The sequence below is a fragment of the Sylvia atricapilla genome, chromosome Z, assembly GCF_009819655.1.
Source record: "Sylvia atricapilla isolate bSylAtr1 chromosome Z, bSylAtr1.pri, whole genome shotgun sequence".
Lineage (NCBI taxonomy): Eukaryota > Metazoa > Chordata > Aves > Passeriformes > Sylviidae > Sylvia > Sylvia atricapilla.
In genome coordinates, this window is record NC_089174.1 from 10368499 (window position 1) to 10385116 (window position 16618).

General features: G+C 40.2%; 1 protein-coding gene across 2 annotated transcripts; it reads left to right on the top strand.

Moving 5' to 3' along the window:
• The first annotated feature begins 61 nt into the window (after positions 1-61).
• On the top strand, positions 62-16618 carry COMMD5 (COMM domain containing 5). 2 transcript variants are annotated; one of them, XM_066339794.1, is made up of 7 exons: positions 62-228; positions 2276-2469; positions 3626-3654; positions 7460-7510; positions 11592-11687; positions 13346-13421; positions 16102-16618. In XM_066339794.1, the coding sequence occupies exons 1-7, from the start codon at positions 87-89 to the stop codon at positions 16201-16203; spliced, it is 690 nt and encodes a 229-aa protein (XP_066195891.1). In that variant the 5' UTR covers positions 62-86; the 3' UTR covers positions 16204-16618. The 2 variants fall into 2 exon arrangements, with proteins under 2 accessions (XP_066195891.1, XP_066195892.1); XM_066339795.1 differs by having other exon boundaries at positions 2276-2436.

Here is a 16618-nt window from a genome sequence, read left to right on the forward strand (position 1 = left end):
CGCTGTCGCGGCGGCTCCTTCCGGCGCCGCGCCCCCACAGCGCCCCCTGCCGCGGGGAGGGCGAGCGGCGGGCGGGCGGCGCGGCCATGGCGGCCGGGGCGGCGCAGGGGCTCGGCGACGGCGGCGGCGGCCGCGGCTTCCTGGGCCCGCGCGTACCCACCGAGGTGGAGGCCATGGCCCGGGGCGTGCAGGACGTGGGCAAGGAGACCTTCCGGCGGCTTCTCAAAGGTAGGGCCCGTGCGGGGCCCGCGGGGCGCCGCCCCGGCGCGGAAGGGCCGCGCTGCCCCCGTAGAGGGACGCGGGGGGTTCCCAGCCAGAGCCATGGGCGGGAGCCGCGTTCGCCGGGGAAGCCGTGGATCCTGACGGGAAAAGAGGGGCAGCTATTAGAGAGCTTCCAAAGGAGACCAAAGAATATGGTGAAAGGCCGTAAGGGGGAAGTCATGCGGACTGAGGTCACTTGGTCTGTTCGGCCGGGAGAGGACTGAGGGGAGACCTCAAAGCTGGCTACAACTTCCTCACGAGAGGCCACAGAGAGACAGACACTGATGTCCTCTCTGGTGACCAGTGACAGGATCCGAGGGAACAGCAAAATGCTGTGTCAGAGCGCTTCAGGTTAGAGAACAGGAAAAGATTCTTTCCATAGATGTTGGTTACTGGAACAGGCTCCCCAGGAAAGTGGTCACAGGACCAGCCTGACAGAGTTTAAAGAGTGTTCAGGCACATGGTGGGATTCTTGGGGTGTCTTGTGCAGGGCTGAGTTGGATTTGATGATCCTTCTGGGTCCATTACAACTCAGAACATTCTGTGATCCTGTGACAGCTGCAGGGCTTCAGCTGCAAGGCTGCAGCTTCCTGGGGCACTTCTCACTGGCTTTCCTGACAGGAAGCTAGAGCTGACCTTTAAATAAAATGAGGGGCTTGATTCATTGTATTCTACAATTCCGTGACATCTGTGATAATGAGGAATGGAGTTCTGCAGCCGTGGACGGCCCCCAAAGTCAGCTGAGTGCTGTTAAAGTCATTCCTCTCTCATCCCTTTGTACCAGAGCCAACAGCCTCAGTCACTGTCAGGTTGTGTGTGGCAGTCAGAAGACCCCTTGGGCGTCTCCCGAACTTGCAGGAGACAATACAGCAACCCCAAGGTGCAGGTGTCCTGTTGAGGTCGAGGCTGTAAGATGGACAATGATTAATTTCATTTTTGTCTGTGAGACTTCTCCCTCTGGTGAGAGTTTTCTCAAGGCACCTTTGACCATCAAAATCAGGAGTTACACAGTTGAGTACATTAGGGTATATAAAACAATCATGAAATAATGGAATTGTTGACCAGCAGACTGAAAGCACAGCTTGCTGGAGAGTAGCTGCTGCCCAGCATGGTATGACCCTGGCATGTTCTCTCAGCTAACATCTTCTCAGGGATTTTCTTTTTAATTTGAAGGACTCAAAACATCTGGTGGCTGGTTGGTCTCTAAAAGTGTTGCTGCACAGTAGCAGAAGCAAGGAATGTATCGGAGTTTCCTTGTAATACTTGAAATAATGAAGCTGTGTATAGGCAGAGGCATTTGGGACAGAAGTAAACGCACATGTTGAACTGTATTTGCTGTTTGATGCAGGGACTTAGAGACTGAAAAGCCTTATCAGTGCCAGGAAGCCAGACTGTCTGGGTTTAATTTTGGTGTAAATTGTCACCTGCTTTTGGGTGTGCAATAAATGCTTCCTGCTGTAGCTGGGGCTGATAGTCCTTCAAACTGCCTGGAGCCAGGGCAGTGACCCCAGTGCAGATCCCCCTGGAGTGGGTGGGCACAGCCTCCCTCCAGTTTGTGCAGAGCTGGCACAAATCTCCCATCACTGTCTGCTCTTGCTGACCTCGTGTCTCACAGTTTGCAGGGCTGCAGTTTTTCCTCTGAAGGTTTTATAATCTTTGAAGATGTGGCGGATTTCAGCACGGTATAACTACATTGCTCTTGCACTTGCACCGAGTTAGTTTTTCAAGGCTGTTGCTATTACTCTATTGCTAAACAAATACTAATGTGAAAAATAAGATGCAAATTCATGCGCCTGGTCAGTTCACTGTGTAAAAATTGCATGTAACAGTATCTGAGGGTTATCCAGCCAGTGTTATTGAAGGCTCTGCTACACTGTCTCAATGATTGATTTCATTTTTGTCTGTGAGGTTTGTCCCTGTGGTGAGAATTTTCTCAATGCACCTTTGACCATCAAAATCAAGAGCCACATAGTTGAGCAAATTCAAGATCTTGCTCTTTTTTTGTTATTCACAGTCACGGTTAATGCATTAGAAGGAAAAGACTGCAGGGAATCTGTCAGGCTGATTGCAGAGAGTGCTAATCTCTCAGAAGAGCAACTTGCTTTCCTCATTTCTGGCATGTACACCCTCCTCCGAGAAGCATTGAGACTCCCCTTATCAACTTTCAAACAAGAAGTAAGTTCTGGGAGTACTTGGAACCCTGATAAGGTAAAAGCTGCGTCAGATACAAATCACCAGCTCAATTTCATTTGCCTGGGAGGGAAGCTGCACATAAAAATGATTCTGTGAGTTAAGGTTGTTGGAAGAAACTGCTAAAAGTCTGGAACTTATTTCTCTTGTTAGGTGGATTCAGAGTGAGCTTTTTGAAAAAATATTTAAGCTTTATGAAAAAGATTCCTGCATCTATTTCTCCTTCAGCGTCTTTTTTACTGTGCATGTTTGCTTTTACTCCTAAATTAAGGCCACCAAAGAATTCATAGCAAAATGTTATTTCATAGGCATCAACAATTTCTCTTACTCCAACTGGGTGTTCACACATACCACTTATTTTTGTCCATGCTTATAATTTCTCTCTCTGTTTCTTTCTTTCTTTTTGTTTTTTTTTGTTTTTTGGTTTTTTTTGTGTTTTTTGGGTTTTTTTTTACTTCTTTGTTCATATTTCTTCCATAGAGAAAGGAAGGTCTTATGGCCAGAACAATATAATGGAATTTGGAAGACATTTCCTCAGCAATTTCCCCTTATGCTGTGGATGTTTGGTGTGAATATGTACACACCTGCAATATCCCAACACCTATCCCTTCTTCATAGCTATTTTCTTCATTTTTCATGTTTTTTTACCTTATAAAAACGATAAAAGAAAATTGTATAAGTGTACCACTTCTGGTTTTCCAAAACATCTTGTTTAAGATACAGCTTCAAATTTACCCGGGTAATACTGGGAAAGCTCCCATCTTGCAGGAAATGTAGTGGAAGTATACTTTTAGCATTCAGACCTTATATTTTGCCATTTTTTTTTTCTTGTCATAGTTTAAACAACTTACTGCAAAAAGTATTTGGAAATAAGGGCACATAGTTAGTCTAAAAGAAGAATGTTTCTCAATAAAAAGAAGTGGCAGAGATATTGTGTTGAAAAATAAAGGCTTCCAAAATACTTAGGTCTTTAAATCACAACTTGATTGAACACTTCTGAAAATTCTTTTCAATATATTACCAATATAATATATTGTCATTTCAAAACAAATGACACTCAAGTCTAAAATTTTTGGGGAGAGATACCAAATAAGTAACCACTATTGTTTCAGTAGGTAAGAAATGATCAGTAAAGGCTAAATCATGTAAAATTTCATCTTCTTTGTCTTTTTAGGTTTTTAAAGAAGACCTGAAGGAGCTCAGGTATGCCTGTTTACACCAGTTCTTTTAACGTTTGTTTTTTCGTGGTTTTTATGTAATTGTTTCCCCAAATTAACTTTTTTTACACAAAAAGTTGGTATAAAAATTACCTGTAAATATCTTATAATGCATCTGTTGGCAAACATCACACAAAGTCAGAGGAAAAAAACAGGTGTTGTGTAAGACTTGATTTAGCACTGAGCATGAGCAGTTTTATTTCACTTGCTGGGGAGAATCCTCTGATTTAGTCTGTAATGTAGGTTATGCAGATATGAGTGACCTTCTCTCTGCCAACCCCACCTTACCCTGCAATATTTTTTTAAGTGTTTGGTAAGACAGTGGTAGCATTTCAGAAGCTAAGAACTGCCCTACTTCTTTCCTTCTTTGAAAGGTCAATGATATAATGCTCATGAAACCCTACCACCATGTTCAGCTACAATTTCTCCTGCCTATTACCCAAGAAATCATGACCTTTGTTACAACATTTGCCAAAATCTTTATCAGTCTTCCATGAGTATCTTTGAAGGGCTCATATCCTAAAAGCTAAATATCAGATGCTAGTAATATTTATAGGTTTTCTCCTATTTCTGTATTTAGTAACCGTGAATAACATCTATTGATGTTTTCTTCTGTGTTGGAACCTCTGCATCAAGGCTTAATTATTTTAAAACACTATTTTCACACATTTCTTCAACATTCTGATTACTACATAGGAGAAATAGAAATAGAATAGATGTTTCTAATTCTGTCTTTTTTTCATCCTGATTTGTCCATTAACCTGTACATTGGCTTCCTCTATGTAAGCAGTTAAGTCATAAGCATGATTTACTTTATTAGCGATTTCAGGCAAACTAAAACTGCAGATTTAGTTGGGGTGTAACCGATGAAAAGTGCCATTTGGACCATAGTGAAAGGTGCCTTGCAAGTTGATACAGTTTTGTCTGCTGATCAGTGCTGGCGTTCAGCCTGCCCTTTGTCTTGAGAGCTGAAATGCCAGCTGCTGCCTCTGCCCTGTCATGGGAGTTCACACCCAGGTTAAAGTAGGTCAGTAAGAAACTGACTAATTACTTTTGACCCAGTGGGAGCTGGTGTTTTTTGAGGTGCACAAAGAATGTGCCAGGTTTGATTATGGAATAATGAGGAATACTAAAAGCTCCATGCTATATTCTCAGGGGCTGGGTGAATATTCTTCTGAGCAGTGCAGAAAGTTGGTATAGGAGTGTCAGAATTCACTCTCCAGGCTGGACTCCCAAGTCCCTATCCTTGTCATTTCACCACACTTGAATGACTTACACTTTTGTAGTTGTGTTTGGGGGTTTTTTTTCCTCACTTAATTTATTCACACATTTTACTCAAGACACTTTTCAGTCTAGATTATCTCTTTTATATCTTTTATATCTCAATACATCTTTTTATCTTATTGTTCTGGTTAATGTGGCTGATCTAGCAGCAATAGTTAGGTAACTGCATTTGTGCTGCTTGCAGACTTGAATGTGTGTGCTGCTAGGCTGCTAGTTGCTGCTATGCTCCCATTGTTCTCACAGTATTGGGACTCTTCCTAACTTCCATCTCTGACAGTCTTACTTCATGTGAGTAGCTCTCTTCACTTTGTGGCTGAACTTTTAGAAAACTCAATCGCTTATTCTGCTCTCAAGCTGTGATAGTTAAAAATTTGGCAGCACCTTTAACACCTTCAGTTCCTCTGAGAAACATAATTTTCCTGCCTTTCCCAGTGGGCTTGTGTTTGGAGATTAAATACTTGCTTGTTTTCAAAGCACTAACTAACTACATTCAGACATGTAGCCTGGTGCAGTGGCCGTCCTGTGATCAAGTGCACAAAGAACATGACATTGGTTGAACAGTGATGTCTTGGCATTATTGGCATCCAGTGTTTGGGCAGATATTTTGTCTTTTAAAGCAGAAAAAGGGCCTATAGACCTCTTTTTCATTCTGTCTTCTTTTAAAAGGTTTAAACTCTCTGCCATATAACCTTTTTTTTTTTTTTTCCCCAGTTCTTGTATTCAGTTTTGTTTCTTCAAGTGAATCTGAAGCTTGAGCTAGTTCTGCCCATATAATATCTTGTAATTCTCAGTTTTCTGGTGAGGTACTTATATTGGCTTCTAGTTTTGATGAAGAGAGAAGCTGGAATACATGCCCACTTCTGATTAACTAGATCAATATTACTAGTTTAAAAGAGTTGCAGTTCCCTATTTCTTAGCCTGAGTGGCTGAGCCAGTGGGAATAAATTCACGCTAAATTGTGGGTGCTTTTTTTTCCCTACCCTCACAGATTATTTACTAACTTTATGACTCACGTGAATAACATGAGATTGAGACATCTTCACACATTACTTGCCCTTTGAGTACCTTCCTCAGAATGTTCCACTGACAAGTGATTACCATCTGTAGTTCAGGCTGAACTGTGCCATGTTCTATCTTATCTGTGTCATGTGTGACTGGCCTCGTGTGTGCTGCTTGAGTCAGGAAGAGAATTTTCAGCAAAATCATTGATTGCACAGCAAAAATAATGCAAACTCAAAGGTAGTGTTAATATTTCTGTTCTGGTAACGCTCTTGGGTCAAGCAAGTGTTGTGGTAAGTATCATCATAATCATATTACAACCCCCTGTCTCCAGCTATTACACTATATAGTCAGGATATCCAGTCAGGGTCAGGATGGGCTAAATGATACGCTTGCATGAAAATGTAAGAAATGTTTGTAGAAATAGTCTTGTCGCCCCTTGAAGACAGACTCTTGCAGCCAAAAAAGCACTGTTCTAGTGCTTGTTAAAATTAATTTCTTTTTATCCATGTAGTCTTTTAAAATATGATTTAACCCTACTTCTTTCTTTATGAATTCAAACTGTAGTAACTGCTGTTTCATCTTCCTGCTGTGTGAGTTGATGAGTTGTTTTTTCTCTGGTCATTAGACACCGTAAGCTCTTTAGGACAGATAACTTCCTTGTTTGCTTTGATTTTTTTTTGATACACTGCTGTGTGTCTCAAGCCACTGGTGAGTAATGTCTCTGGGCACTGATTCATGGTGAGTGCTGGATTTAACTGTGGCAGCAGCAGTAGTGACTTCTCCCACTTGTCCAACCTGCCTGTCTGTAGGAGGTTACTGTCCCTGTGGCAAAGGCAGCTGAATGGATAGTGTTTGCTCTGTGGTCTTTGCAATTCACAGCCTGATCTATTGTACTGAGAATCAACAGTAGCTCGTTTGTAAGGCAACAGCAGTGTCGGAGGAATGGTGGAGTGGAGAGATGTAGAGTAGATGGAGTGTGTTACTCTCTTCAGGCAGTCCCTATGTATGCTAATCTTGTAAGTAGCCCTGGCTACAAGGGCCTCTGAATTTTGCGGGTGCAATTCCTTCTGTCTTCATTACACTTGAGGTGAAAATGAAATTGAATGTGTAAATTTGGGATTTTTGAAAGTATGCATTGCTGGCCTGCCTTCTACACTTGTCAGAGCCATCAGTAAAATTTTTCTTGATTTTACTGAGAGAAGTTAAGCAAATACTGTGTTCTTTTGAAATCTGCTGTTGCCATACAAGGTAGGACAGTAAAGATGTATTACAGTTTTTAGGGTTCTTGGTATATAAACATAGGTTGTCCTTTTGAGAGCCCTGTCTGAATCAATACTGAAGTGCTTATGTAAGAGCTGGAAATTTTAAGCAGTGGAAGATGGAAAATTTTGAGACATCTTTTTTGTTCTATAATAGATCTAGGGTTTTTTCAGAAAAGGCCATATAGGTGTGGTTACAAAAAGAAAAAAAAACCCTAACTGTTTTGTCTTGCTCTTCTCTTTCAGAATACCGGAAGATTTCATTGTGGACTTTTCCAGTGTAGTCTTTGGTAACAGGTTAGTGCCTTCATTGTGCAGACAGCAGGGCTGCACAGAGCTCTGCTGACACAAATCCTTGGTGTATTGAAGGAACAGCACTATTTTCCAAATTAATGAGAATAAGTCCCATTATTTTGATTCAGCACAGTATGATGTCCATCATGCATGGCAATATATGCATTAAGTAGATTTCTTGCCAATTTTCAATTTTTCTGTGTTCATCAGTTTTTATAATGTTTTATAGACTGTGAGGTGGATCAATACCTACAGATGAAAACTGCAGTGCAGAATTACTCACTTTTGCCATCATTATCATTAGCAAGTTACAGTAAAAGAGGCAGGCTACAAAAGCCCACTGAATGCCTTGGTTCATGGCAGCTTTCTCAGCATTTCTCAAGTCTTAATGTACAATTCAGTTGGGAATTCACACTGAGTGACTTGATGACAACACACATGAGATATCAAGTGCTCTGCCTGCTGTAATTCACTTTTTAAGCAACATTCCTCAGTAGCTCTAGAGGAAGTTCTAAATCGAGAATTTTTTAAACACCCTGTCTCTTTTGTCCGTTCTTGGGATTCCCTTTTTCTAGAAGTTTCTCTGCTCAACCATATTTAGGCTATTCTAGAAATTCAAGATCTTGAACATTTTGAATACACAAACTTGTGCAGGGCCAGGAGTTGGACTCTGATGATCATTGTGGGCCCAGTTCAAGATGCTCTGTAGTTCCAATTTTCCTTCTTGAAACTTGAGGTCACTCAGCACATGACATCACTAACCTAATGCTGCTCCACATTCTCTGCATGGAAACCCAATAACCACAGTTGTGGTTTTTTAGTTACCCTCAAGGGTCTGAGTGCTGCTACCAAAGCTAAAAATATTTTTCATTTCTTTGATTAAGATCTTGGCTTACAGCTAAAGGTTCTTGGAGTAAAAATAAATTCAGTCTTCTTGTCTTTCCTTTGCTCTTCTGTTTGAATTATAGGTGTTAAGAATGCAAAATTCATGGTTGCAAAGTGGAAATATTGTTTGCAGTAGGAAAGGAAGATAAATTTAGATGTAATTTGAAGCATGCATGATTGTCTGTTTTCTACTGTGAAATCACGATGCTGGAAAATTTAGCTTTTTCTCATTTTGAAAGCTGTGATTATCCAGTGTAATCTTGCTCTGTGTTTTGCGACCAGAGAAGAACACCTCAGGTTTGATTTTTAGACAGCTCTGCTTCTACAATATTAAATGTAACACTGAATCATACATATGCGTATTGAGTTGTAAATATATATGTTTGTGATGGTAAGAGGTACATTAGCATGTGATCAAAAATTCAGTAATTCAGTATGAGCTAGAAAACTCAGAAAAACCCATTTTTAATACTTTTCCTGGCATTTTATCTTATTTTTGGAGTTCTTTTATCTAAACAACAGCTCTGAAGTATTTGGCAATTGTATTTGTTTTCCCACAGTTCCACCAGTCTATGTAGACTGAAAGAAAAACTTGTCGCATTGACCCCAGTAAATAACTACATTAAATTAAAACTGATTTTAAGGAAAAGGATAATACTAACTTCCTCCTCTCTGAATATTTATAATAAAGGCACTGCTTTTTATTTTTTTTCCTAACAGTGTAGCTTTCGTTTCAACCAGGAGGGTGCATTCTGTGTTCTATTTGTCAGCATTTCACATGTACAAGTTTGTTCAGCCTTCCAGTTCAGTGGCCTGCTAGGCATGTCTTGTTATGTGCATAGGGAACCATCCAGAATTTGTATACTGATAGATCAGCTGCTGCTCCAAATTCTCCAATCTTTCATTTTCGAGTTGCATCCTTTAGCAGGTGACGTTCTTGTCACCAGGTGTATCATGCTTTCCACCATGGCTTGTATGGTCTCTAGGATGGTCTCTACCTGATCCATGGTCTTTTACTTGTTCTGACTTCTGTGTGCACAATGTGCTGACAGTATTTTGCAGCTGCTGGCACAGAGTGTTTACAAAATGTAATTATAGGCTATAGGTTTTGGATGCGTAATTCTTTGAGTCCTCTCTGCTCCATTTTGCTATTCCTCTCAGAAATCAATGGCTTGATTAGCAGCCTGTGTAATTTCTGTATGCATGTTGGCCACTATGCACATTCTGTCATCTTTACAGGATTCTTGCAGCTCCCATCATTGTCCAAGTTGGGAAGGTCCTGATGGAAGCTTAAACTAAGCTATAAAAGCTGTGACTCTTCCCAGGAGAATAGTACAGAAGTGCCATTCTGGTCAGAAGTCCTGACCAGAAATAGAGCTTCATGTTTGACTGTAGAAATTCCATCTCTCAACAATATTCAGAAACTTCCCCTCTGTTTGGGAGGTCACCATTTCTGACCTTTTCCACCACTGCTAAGTTGAGTATCTCTGTTTTTAAAACTCCTTTCTTCCTCCAGAGTGCTGGTGCTGCACTGAATGGACTTACTTCCATTGATGGGAGTTAACATGTCTTAAGGAAACAGTAGCAGTGTGGTTATTTTTAGGGAGTCTCCAACTTAAGCAATACTCTGGCAGCAGCTCTCCACTGAGGGAAAGGCCTGTTCTTATTGTTTAATCCTGCTAATGACTGTTCTAGACTCCAGCTTCTCATGGCTGCACCCAGCTGTGGTGACCTACTTCCTGTCCAGGAGTTGACAGTGAGTAAGAACCAGCTGATCTACTTTTTTTGCTCATTCCTTTACCATGCTATTAGGAATGTGTGTCACTTCTGACACCACCCAACCCCCCAAACCCCCTCCTCCACCAAAGACATAAATTGTTTCTTGTATCTCCTTTTATAATGCAGGGCACTTGGAGGATCTCAGCCTGTGAGTCCCATGTACCTTATGAGATCATTAATCTTTCTGGGCAGTTTCTAAAGGCCCAGCTAACTTGCACACAAGAATCTGAGAAGTGATGTTAGACTGCCATTCCTATCAATCAGTGCTTGATTTGTTCAGAGAGGATTCCTTTCTGATGTAAAGTCTGTAATAAGATTATGTCTAGCACCATGGATAAAGGATGTAATGTTTCTTATCCTGCCCTTAGTGGAAGTACTGGAGTAGACTTGAAATGTACCATAAATAAATTCTAGGGACATGGGATGCTTAGAGAAAAAAAGCAAAGGAAAAAAATAAAAAGGTGGGGATGGGGCAGGGAAAGGAGAAAAAAAAAAACAGGTAAGTAACACAAAGTTCAAAAGTTCAGTTCCTCAATGGACCAGCTCAGTGACCTCATTCTGAAATTATTCCTGCATATGTATCTAAAAATGGTTATTATGTACTTGTATCAGATTTACTGTTTAGTTTTGCAGAACTTAGGATGTTGTTAAAATTTTCAAAATTGTCAGCCATCTGAAGTTTGATTGCTGTTAACTGTATTTCCCCTCATGAATAAACTAGGTCTTGATCAGCCTGATTCCTGCAATATGAGTAACAAATAAAATGCTTGGCTTCTTACACATTAGACTAGGTAAAAATCTTGAAGGCTGCGCTGGGGTTGGCAGTGAACATTATGTAAGGAACTTACAGTTTGTAAATTATGTTGGATCAACAAGAACCACTGTGGGTTTTTTTAAGTATGCTTCAAAATACACTCAATACACTAATTCTATTATGTTTTAAAACATTGCTGCTTGCCAATGCTAGATGGTTTTTGCTGAAGATCAATGACCTTATGCAACTGTTTTGCCTAAGTCATCTGTCTTGTCTCTGCTTGCTTGTTCCTGTTGGATTTGCATGAAAGTAAAAATATATTTGCAGGTCCCTTTCTATGCCTCACAGTTGCATATAATTGAAATAATAGGTATGCCAGCCACTACAATGACTCTTACTAAACTTTAAAATTACACAGTCACAGTCTCTTTTATCAACATGAACTATTAAGTTCATAGAAGAGAGTTAAGCATAGAAAAAGGGGATAATCTGATCACAGATTAAATCCACAAAAATTCCACTTGCTCAGACCTCTTTAAGTAAGGACAGATGTAGCAGAGAAACAAATTCTGGACAGGTTTGTACTGAGGAATGCTATTCTCTTTAGATTGTTTCTTCTTGTATGAATTTTGCATTCCAGTCTCTTATATATGATTCACTCTTTAGGCGTCCTACTTCCGAAGGCACAGCTCTGATACAAAGAAGTCGGCTACCAAGTATCCAGGACCTCAAGTGGAGAGTGGATGTAGCTATATCCACAAGGTATAAAAGAGAATCATGCACATGCCTGGAATTCCCTCAGAATAAACCAATTTCTTGTGCTGCTTAAACATTTTAATGGGGTCAAAATGCACCTTGATTTTAGGGATTGGCAGGTAGCATTAAAACAGTAAGATACAGGTGGAATATTCCGAACAGTGTAGAAGTCAGTGTATATACACTTTACTGCTGTAGCATTTCACTCAAAGTTTGAGTCTCTTATTTTAAATTTTAACAGAGCTGATAAAAATCCACAGGTCCTGGTGATGATGGTATAAATTAGTCAGATTGAGCCTCAAGCAGCAGGCAAGGTCTTAGTTTTACTGGAACAGGAGAGGATATTCATCTATTCAACTTCTCAAGCAGACCATGGTTTGTTGCTTGTACTCTGCTTCTGCAAAGAGAGTTTTCAGGACAGCACCTTTACACTGCTACAGTTATAAAACTGGCTATTGAACTACCTCCTAGTTTCTTTCACAACAGGAGTAAAAGCCTTTGAGATCATCCTGCCTGTGCCTGCAGTGAACAGCTTCTTACCATCTGCCACAGCAGCGGCTTGGTGGGTGACAGATCTTTGGCTAGAGCCAGAACAACACAGAAATCTGTTGTCTGTGCTGTTTGGTCTCTGTCTGCTTCTAACCAAGACAGACCAATCTGAAAGAAAGTAGGCAATACAGTCTTTGTTAGTAGTGTAAATTGTTAGCATGAGTGACTTCATGTTGCATGTCTGAATACCTGCATCTGGGAGAGAGTGCTGTCTCTTAGAGAGGCCCATGGCTGATCAGGGATTGCTTCCTGAAGTCAAGAAAAAAGGCTCCTTAGAGAAAGTTGGGATGGCCACAAGCTACTAGTTCAGGTGACAGTCTGATGAGCAGTGCTGTAAGCACCACTCAGGTATCACTCTGTAGAAAAAGAATCTGTACTGATAAGAGAGCAAAATGTCCAGATAAACATCCTTAGGAACAGTGCTTGCAAGCTGAAAGCAAATCCTATGATTTGTTTTCCAAACAACACAGGAGCAATACATCACTGGTTTTTGTTTTCCTTCCTTTTAGTTTTGTTTTCTGTTAATCTTCCCCCTGGGATTTCTTGTTTATCATCCACCAACAGCCTCTGCAGGGAGGTATGGCAGTTCTGGGCTATAGTGCCTGTCTGTACCTGAGCAGGCTTTGGCAATGTCAATGGATAGAAGCTGCGCAAGAATGACTCATTTCCCTTCTTTGGGTCATCAAATAAAATAACACACAAATTTAGGCTGAAGCCTGGAAGAGGTTGATTTCCCAAATAAGGTGGCAGTTGAACATATGAAGGAACAGAAATGATTAATGCAACATGGTAAACTGTATAAGAAAACTGTGCATTATTATTAGCAGTACTTGGTCATCTCTTATCCCTATCATAGTTCCACTAAACCAATTATGTAAAAATGAAAATGCTCCTGAACTTGGAGTTACTAAACTGTTAATTAAATGTTAAATCTCAATACTGAGGTAAATTGGACAGAACTGTTGTGTTCATGAGTTTCCAGCAAGACTCTGATTGAAATTACTCATGTTCTGTGTAAAGCCTACAAGAACATCTATAATTGTTAATGTGCAATGCTGTAGTCATCACACTGCTGATCTCTACTGCTGTAATACTAATGATGTAAATAATTTCAGTTCGCTGGCCCGCGCACTCCAGCCATCCATTCTGATGATGATGAAGCTTTCAGATGGGACAGCTCATCGCTTTGAAGTAAGTCTGATTGCCATAATAAATAGTAAGGAAACCACTTCTAGTTTTATTTAGTAAATTATTAGTAAAATCCTAAAGCTCTTGTAAAGTGTATGTTACAATTAGTTGATTTGCTTTGGAATCCTTCGTGTTCAGTGTAGCCACATAAAATATACAATGAAATACCAATCAAAAACATTTCATACCTTGTTCCTACACATGTTCTGCTGAACTGCAATTTGTTAGAAGAATATTAATTACTGGAAAGCACTATTACATAATATCTGGTTTGATTAAAAGTTGTGGGATGGTTATAAACTATAACCTTCAGACCTGATGGTGGCTCTTGAGGGCAGGAAAATTACCAGGGTGGTTTATATAATGTATGATACACTTCTAAACCCTCAGAGAGAGAATCTAACATTCTTTTCTGTGGCAGAGGTAGTTTTATTCTTTTTCTTCAGAACTTTCTGTCTGCTAGAAAGTAAAAAAACTCTCTTTGTTTGTTACAGGATTAGTGAGCGGCAGTATTTATGACACTGTACCTAAAGGCTTGCCAGAAGAGGGCATAAACTCTTCCATAATTTTAACCTTTGAAAAGGAATGCTATTTGTTCTATAAATAACATGGTGGTGCATACAGGAATTCAATGCACAGCCGGTATTGTAACATTTGAACTCCGTACAGATCTTGGCTTCAGTTCTCTCATTAGTAGTAGTCTGTAAGAAGCACCAAAGCCCTGTGGGTTCAAAGAGCTGGACTGATTTTACTGTTAAATTATTTTTCAAGAAAGCATGTGTTGAGGAAGGCATAAATTCTGTGCTACATTGCAAACTGTTGAGGGTGTCACTTCACAGGGGATCATATTTACCTCTCTGGACAGTCCAGCTCAGAGCATCCCATGTTTGAGGACTTCCATGGAACTTAAATTATGCCATGGCTTCAGGTTAACCCTGCACAGTAGGATAAATTTCACTTGTGAGAATAAAATCCATATAGAGTTTATAAATCTCTATAGAATTTATACTCTATTCCCACTTTATTTGCTGGTATATAATGCCAAGTGATGGTCCTGGTGTCATTGTTTCTGAATCTTTTGGCTTGATTTTAGTGTTTGTTTTTTGGAGGGTTTTTTTGGTTTTGTTTCTTGCTGGTTTGGTTTGGTTTTGTATGGGTGGGTTTTTTGTTTGAGTTTTTTGGGAGTTTGTGTGGTTGGTTGGTTTGTTGGTTTGGGGGTTTTGTTGTTGGTGTTTGTTTGTGTTTGTTTTTGGTTTTGTTTTGTTGCAAGTCTGTGGAAGACCCTACGTTATTCTTTGGTGGAGATGTGTTTGTCCAGCACATGCAGGTGTGCAACTATCTGATAAGAAACAGTGCACTGCTCTTAGAATCAGCTCTTTGCTGTTGATGCTGCTTGGATCTGGATGCCAAGGGTGTGACTGCAAACAGGGTTTCTTTATCTGATGAGTTGTCTTCCCACAATTAGTAGCTCTTTGGGATAAGCTTGTGTTTTGGTTCAAGGTACCATATGCAACTAAATGTAGACCTCAGATCTTCAGTTTTCCTTTATTTGAACATATTCAGAATGTCCTGCTAACTTACAGGGCTTATGGAAGGTGCTAAGTCCAGAAAATAATTCTGTTGTGAACAGCTTTGAAATGTATATAGCACAGGGAGAAGTTGCACTCTTTGGTCTCCATTTGGTATTTTGATCACAGTGTGACTTCTGACTGAAGTTGTCGGGTTTTGGTTTTTTAAAGCAGTGGCAATTGCAGCATTTCAAGTCTTCTTGTATGTATGTCAAAAAGTGAAAAGGATGTGCCTTTTTATGCATTTCTGATGTATGTGGAAAATGCAAATAAGGTGTTGGATTTCTCTCATATAATTGGTGTCTGTGCTACAGTGGGCAGAAGGATGACAAGGGTCTCTGCCAAAAGAACTGCTGTCTTCAGTGCAGTCAAAGGAGTAAATTAGGCAGTGCTGTGCAGACTGCGTGGGACCAGCCAGACTGCACTGGGCACTTGTGTGACTGTGTGTTTGCGCACTGCACCGATGTCACCAGTCCGTGTCACCAGTCTGTGCCTGCACTTGGCTGGGGGTCTCTGTCTTCAAAGATAAAATTTCTATCCACTTGGCTCCTTGGGCTTGAAATGGTAAAGGAGAGCCCATGAGTCTCCTGCACAGTTGAAAATGCTTTGTATGTTTAACCCTAAATCTTTTGCCTTCCACATGTGGTGTTGAGTGCCATTTGCTCTTGAGGTTGCTGTCAAGTCTCTTCCTCAAGTCTTAATTCCTTTCTCTTGCAAGATCGGACAAGCTGAATATCCTGAATTTTCTGCTTGGGAATTCTGTAGTCTCCATGACCTTCCAGATGTCTTTCCTTCCAGTCCATGAGTTTTATATCACCCAAGCAGCTCTCAGTTTACATCCTTGAGTATTTCCTTTCTGTCTTCAGGCAGTTCAGAAAACGTACCATGTGGGTGTTATTTCTGTTTTTTCCCACTCTCCTTTTCCACGTGGATTTAGTTGAATTAATTGAATTTTATTAACCTTAAATCCGTTGTCTTAAGTCTGCAAAAAATAAGTATTTTAAGAGAGATTGGTCTTACACTGCAGAGTGTTACATATCCACCGGCTTGCCCTAGTACCCTAGTCAAGGTTCCGGAGATGTCTTGTGTTTTCTTAGCTTGGTGTTCTGTTTCAGGTGCCGGTTGCAAAGTTTCAAGAACTGAGATACAATGTTGCTCTTATACTGAAGGAAATGAATGATTTGGAGAAGAGGAGCATACTGAAGATCCAAGACTGAACGCTTTTAAATTAAGGGTTTATGGAAGAGATCTGAAACCCTCAGCATGTTTTGTGAATGCAAAACAGGGGACCATCACCACTTTGCCTCTATGAACTTCAATGTGGCATTTATGATGTCTGCTGTAAATATTTTTTTTCAATTCAAGTGTTAAAAGCACAAGCTCTTTTTTAAGACTTAGGAAAAACAAAACATTTATCTATGAAAACGTATAATGCTGTTTGTGAACATTTTTGCATGATTCATCAAAACTTTTTTTTTAAATAACTCTCTTAATAGATGTAAGAGTCATTTATTTCTGATTATGATTCATAACTCTAATTTTTTTGAAACTGCTACCAGAAGCCCTATCAATGTATACGTATCATAAGAAAGCTCTGCAGTATTTCAAATAAAAAATAAAATAGCAAACCCA

Excerpts from the sequence above, each read along its gene's own strand:
- COMMD5 (XM_066339794.1), top strand. The coding sequence starts at position 87 with ATGGCGGCCGGGGCGGCGCAGGGGCTCGGCGACGGCGGCGGCGGCCGC. Across the intron at positions 2,470-3,625 it reads GTACTTGGAACCCTGATAAG|GTTTTTAAAGAAGACCTGAA; the intron begins GTAAAAGCTGCG and ends TTGTCTTTTTAG. Across the intron at positions 3,655-7,459 it reads GAAGACCTGAAGGAGCTCAG|AATACCGGAAGATTTCATTG; the intron begins GTATGCCTGTTT and ends CTTCTCTTTCAG.